Below are 6,111 nucleotides of genomic sequence, written 5' to 3' on the forward strand. Positions count from 1 at the left end.
CCTAAATCAATGTCATAAATACTACCATAGTTATATCTACAATACAGCATAAAAAATGTTTGGAAATTTAAATGTTTTAAACCATCTTTAAAAGAGAGAGTACTGTTGAGATGGACAGTGCAAGCAGGTGATGACCATTTATGGATTCTGGACAACTTCAAGTTGAGAGTAAGTAGTTGTGAGTCTATCTGTGTCACTGGTCATAAAAAAAGGGTAACTGACTCCTCCTTTCCTCTTAGTTATATGTATTAGTTCCAGAAAGACATGAATTCTTCTCAGGAGGGTTCAAATAACAAACACGTGGGAAAATATATGCATGATTACTAAAAACCTTTCATTAGTCTTTTCCTGTAGTTTTTCTGCTCCTCAAGGGACCTGAAGACTCAAGAGTAATCCTATCTCTGGAGACACTAAATCAAGTCAGGCTCCTACCCATCCAGCCATGTTAGTTTCCATTCCCTGTACTTCAACTAGTTGGGTCCCTGTGTAGATATGAACCACTCTTTCTCACCAAGGAATCATAGGTGTGTCTGTCCTTTGGATAATAACTTGCAAACGACAGCCTCATCATAGCATGTAAAAAGTGAAAAATTGAGGGGAAATAAACCAGATGAGTTACACTACTGAAATGAATCACATACGGTAAGGTGAATTCTAAGAAAGGTAGATTTCTCTTATTTCCCTCTGCTTTCCTCCTTAAATATCCACTCAGTGTTAAGATATTTGGCAATTGTTAGCCTTCTTTCTAAATTTGGTTATCTAGTCTCTCTCCTTCCATATATACATACAATTAGTAATTGAGGGCCTACAAATGGGAACTAAGTTGCTACAGCATGGACAAACAAATCAAACATTGGCACCTTTGACTGAATCTCCTGACTTAAGTCTCAGGTTACCTTGTAATTCACCTGATGAAAAATTTCATATTTCCTCTAATCTGAATGTGAGATTATTCTGGTGATGAGATCACACTAATACAGGAGAAATTTCAAAGATACATTTGCTACATTTCTTGAGTTTTGATATTCATGTAGGTGATTAGGATAATCCTGTCTCTGCTATTTATTCTCTTATTTGAAAAATATAGTTTTAATACAGCTTAAGCCACATTGCCTTGAGATAGGATAAATTTTGTCTGGGCTTTGCTAAGAGCAGAGATCCTCATTTGTCTCATATTGGTCAGCCAGTTTCAGAGTCTTCTCTCATGGAAGAATTAATAACAATCCAGAACTCGATAGTATTTTAGATTAAATCAATAACGTCATTTCTGCCTCACTTTTCACTGTATGGAATTCCAACTTTTCTTGACATAGAGCCAATATAGGTCCTTTCCTCTTGCATTGGTCCCATTGTTCCAGTCTCAGGTAGTAGGCTTTAAATAAGAACCATATACTTGATGAAATTGTCTTCTCTTATGAGGGAATTGCCTGGATTTATGAGTAAGAGGAATAGAAGATGGGGGAGGGATATTTTCTCTAACAAAGCCGATATTAGAAAATATTTAGATATCTATGATTGAAGGATGTATATTAGAAAACCAGCCCCTACACAATCGGTTGTGGTTCGGAGAACAAATGTGAACTTTATATTCTTAGAGCCTCATAAAGGATGTTTTAGTGTAAGAGAAGTGTGAGGCTAGCAGTGTAAAAGGCTTTGCATATTCTGAATCATACGGGAGATTGCAGTTATCCTATTATGGAGTTGATGTTCTAGCTTGCTCTGATTGAAGCTAAAGAAGTCTCTTTATAAGCAGGTGGTGGTGGTACTGAGTCATTAGTACCACTACCAATACCAGAGATGAATCTTCCTCAAAGATCTAACTTTGAAATTGAGAAGTCTCTATAGCACAAAGAGACTTTTATTTTTATTATTTATTGTCAATCTCTCTCTGTGTCTCTCTGTCTCTCTCTGTCTCTCTCTCTCTCTATATATATATGGCAATTCTATAATATAAGGAACAGAGTTACATGATTCACTATCTTTTTTTTGCTCCTTTTTTTTTTTTTTTTTTTGAGGAAGACTAGCCCTGAGCTAACTACTGCCAGTCCTCCTCATTTTGCTGAGGAAGCCTGGCCCTGAGCTAACATCCGTGCCCGTCTTCCTCTACTTTATATGTGGGATGCCTACCACAGTATGGCTTACCAAGCAGTGCCATGTCCGCACCCGGGATGCAAACTGGCGAACCCCGGGCCGCTGAAAAGCTGAACGTGCAAACTTAACCATTGCGCCACCGGGCCGGCCCCCTGATTCACTATCATTTATGGAGCAGTTATTACATGTCAGGCACTGTATTAAGTACTTTACCTGCAGTATCTCACTTAATATTTACAACTTCTTAGTTAGGTAGATGTTATTACTGCCAAATTATATATGAGGACACAAGAGAAAGATTTAGGCTTACTGTAGACTTTTGAAATGCTCACTGCTAGCAACAATTAAATTCTTGATTCTTTACATTTCCCAATAACTTTTGGAGAGAAAACAGAGTTTAAAAGAGTTCCCAAGATTCCTTCCCCCTGGTGTATGCTCCTTGTTAAATAGCCTCCCTTAGAGTGAAGGTGGGACCTGTGAATATGGTGGGATATGACTCTCTCACTTACATTACGTTGCATTTCCCTTTTGCCCAGCAAACTGGAGAGAGATTCTCCTGCTGGCTTGGAAGAAGGAAGCTGCAATGTTGCCAGATGGTCAGGTGTTTAGGACATAAGGGTGACTTCAGATGCTCCCTGGCAACAGCCACCAAGAAAACAGGGACTTGAGTCCTAAAGCTGCAAGGAAATGTATTTTGCCAAAAGACTTAATAAACTTGGAAGAGGATTCTGAGCCTCAGATGAGATTACAGACCCACCTGAGACCTTGATTTTATCTTGATGAGACTGAGCAAAGGACCCCACTGACCTGACTGAAAAGATTGCATGATAGTAAAATTGAATTGCTTTACGCTGCTAAATGTAAAGTAATTTATGGTATCAGTAGAAATCAGTAGAAATTAATGCCATGGATTTCTCCTACTTCTTTTTGCATATATCTGTGTTTGCCTCTATTTTGTGTGTGTATATGAGACATAGAGAGAGGCAGATGATGAAATCATGCCATCACCTTTATAAAAGAAGCTTTGCAGTAAGCAAAGTTGAGCATAACTCCAGAATTATCTGCCATGGATGATGCAGTTGCTACACAGAGAATGGGTTCTCCCTTTTTACATAAATCCTGAATGTTCTTTATATTCCCACAGGGAGAGGTACCAAAAGTGTGGAGAAACGACAAACGTGAGCCTCATGACAACATTCATCCTCATGGGCTTTCCCCATGCACCTGCACTGGACACCCCTCTCTTTGGAATCTTCTTGGTGATTTACTTACTCACCGTGGTGGGGAACCTCCTCATCCTACTGGTGATCAGTATGGATTCCCACCTCCACACCCCCATGTACTACTTCCTGGCCAATCTGTCCTTCATTGACATGTGGTTCTCCACAGTCACTGTGCCCAAAATGCTGATGTCCTTGGTCTCCCCAGGCGGCAAGACTATCTCCTTCCACAGCTGTATGGCCCAGCTCTACTCTTTCCACTTTCTGGGGAGCACCGAGTGTTTCCTCTACACAGTCATGTCCTATGACCGCTACCTGGCCATCAGTTACCCACTCAGGTACAGCAGCATGATGAGTGGGAGAAGGTGTGCCCTCCTGGCCACAACCACGTGGCTAACTGGTTCTCTGCACTCTGCTGTCCAGACCATACTGACGTTCCGTTTGCCCTACTGTGGGCCCCAACAGATCCAGCATTACATTTGTGATGCACCACCCATCCTCAAACTTGCCTGTGCAGACACTTCTGCCATTGAGATGGTGATCTTTTTCAATATCGGGGTAGTGGCCTCCAGCTGCTTTCTCCTGATAGTGCTGTCGTATGTGTCCATTGTCTGTTCCATCTTTAAGATCCGCACCTCAGAAGGGAGACACAGAGCCTTTCAGACCTGCACCTCCCACTGCATTGTTGTCCTTTGTTTCTTTGGCCCTGGTGTTTTCATTTACCTGAGGCCAGGCTCCAAGAATGCTGTGGATGGAGTTGTGACCATTTTCTACACTGTGCTGACACCCCTTCTAAACCCTGTGGTGTACACCCTGAGGAACAAAGAAGTGAAGAAAGCTCTGTTGAAGCTGAAAGACAAAGTAACATATTCTCAGAGTAAATAAACATTTGATGTAGATATGTGCAGTCTTAAAAAACTGATAATGTAGTTTAATCATCCACAAGTAATTTATTTCATGTATCATTCTCAATGTGAAGCATATCCAAAACTACCTACTCAGGAATATTTGTTTCACAGCTTTTTCTGAAGAGTTTAAAAAATCACAATTTTTTTTACAGTGAACATGCTTAAATTTTGATCTATCAACTCATTTCTCTGATGGATTTATTTGACCTTTTTTACAGTTTTTTTTGCACATAATTGACATAAAACATTGTTTCTACCTTTTTAAATTAATATTCTGATTGGGTCTCAGATAAGGATTGAGTTATTCATATACCTAAGTTGATAATATGCCTTTTCTTGTTACGTCTTATAACACAACTTGGGAGTTTATAATCATGAGGATACTGTTCAAGTATAGCAACAAACATCAGAGGTCATTTACTAGCGGCTGCAGCTGTTCAACTGCCCTTTCAATCCTTTTAGTGACTTCATGTGTGTGTGTATCTGTGCGTGAGTATGTGTGAGTTTCAAGATGACAACCCCTCTTTCTCAATACATCTTGACCCTGTTAATTACTCCCACATTGAAAGAGTTCTAAACTTCTGAACAGTTTGCTATCTCTGTATGTAGGTCTGCCAGGATAAGCTGTGGCACTGACATGTTTCTTTCACTAACTGGGAATAATCACCACCTTATAAGAGCCCTCCAATTTCTCTGGTTTGGTGGGTCAAATCAAGACAAAGGTAAACGGGAAGTTTCCATCACATATTCTGACCTTGAATTCCTGTGCTACCTGCCAGATGCCCATGTTTACCACAGAACCATTCTATACTAGATCCTTTTACTACATATGGTGGTAGCTGGTCATGCTGCCCAGATAGCTCCTTCTCCCTCCATCTTAGAGTCTTGGAAATTCAACCACACCAAACTATAATCTGCTCTGAGATAGAGACACCCCCCATTGCAGGCTGGGGCCAATGGTGTCCCTATTTAGAAAATAGAAAAATGACAATATAACTAATTAGTTAGTTATCATGAGATTTCAAAATTGTTCTCTTACAAATTAAAAAAATAAGACTTAGTAAAGACAAAACACCCTAATAGAACCTAATGAATAGCTACGTAGTCCACACTGTAGCCGTTTTTGTGTAATGGATGAATGCTGCAATTACATGCACACAAAAACAAATATTGGCCAAATAAGTTTAGAAGTAATTTTATGGACATTATCCCAATTTTATATCAGTGAAAGACCTGCTCTCAAAACCTTCTTATGAGAGTTTAATGAGTTAATAGAAATAAAAGTGCTTTGAGTCACATTGATTCATAATATATTCTCTTTTTTGGCGAGGAAAATTCTCTCTGAGCTAACATCCATTGCCAATCTTCCTCTTTCTTTTTTTTTGCTTGAGGAAGATTAGTCCTGAGCTAACATCTTTTCCACTCTTCCTCAATAAATTTTTAATTAAAGTTTTAAAATTTAAAGCTGAGGCCACCAGCCAGATAGCCTGATTCTCAGAATCATTCTCTTTACAATTTATTTCAATGACTACCTAGTCATTGGCATAGTATTTTTGAAGATGCATGAATGCAGCTTTCTTTAAATCACTGATAGTGATACTGTCATAATTAACACCATTATTGAAAATGTAATCATTCTTGTTATTTTTCTAAATTTTGTATTCCCATATTTATTAGTTTTCAAGTAATTTAACTACAATAAAATATATGAAGCATTCAAATTATACTGATTTAAGTTATTCTAGAATAATTCAGAAGCAAAAACAGTAAAGATTATTGAGTTTGGGATATGCCAGACACTTTATAAGCTAATCGTTATAAGAACCCCATGAGACAGGTAATGCTATTATATAAGATGAGAAGACTTAGAACATTAGTTTACTTACTTAAAT

The 6,111-nt window shown here is 38.7% G+C and overlaps 1 protein-coding gene across 1 annotated transcript; it reads left to right on the forward strand.

Moving 5' to 3' along the window:
* Positions 1–3,278: 3,278 nt before the first annotated feature.
* LOC106832740 (olfactory receptor 10G9-like) lies at positions 3,279–4,196 on the forward strand. The gene has a single exon (XM_014843611.2). It carries the CDS (start codon positions 3,279–3,281, stop codon positions 4,194–4,196), a length of 918 nt encoding a protein of 305 aa, XP_014699097.2.
* Positions 4,197–6,111: the final 1,915 nt, after the last annotated feature.

Source organism: Equus asinus, chromosome 20, assembly GCF_041296235.1.
Source record: "Equus asinus isolate D_3611 breed Donkey chromosome 20, EquAss-T2T_v2, whole genome shotgun sequence".
Taxonomy (NCBI): domain Eukaryota; kingdom Metazoa; phylum Chordata; class Mammalia; order Perissodactyla; family Equidae; genus Equus; species Equus asinus.

What these genes read in the sequence shown, in the direction of transcription:
- LOC106832740 (XM_014843611.2), top strand. Translation starts at nt 3,279, where the DNA reads ATGACAACATTCATCCTCATGGGCTTTCCCCATGCACCTGCACTGGAC.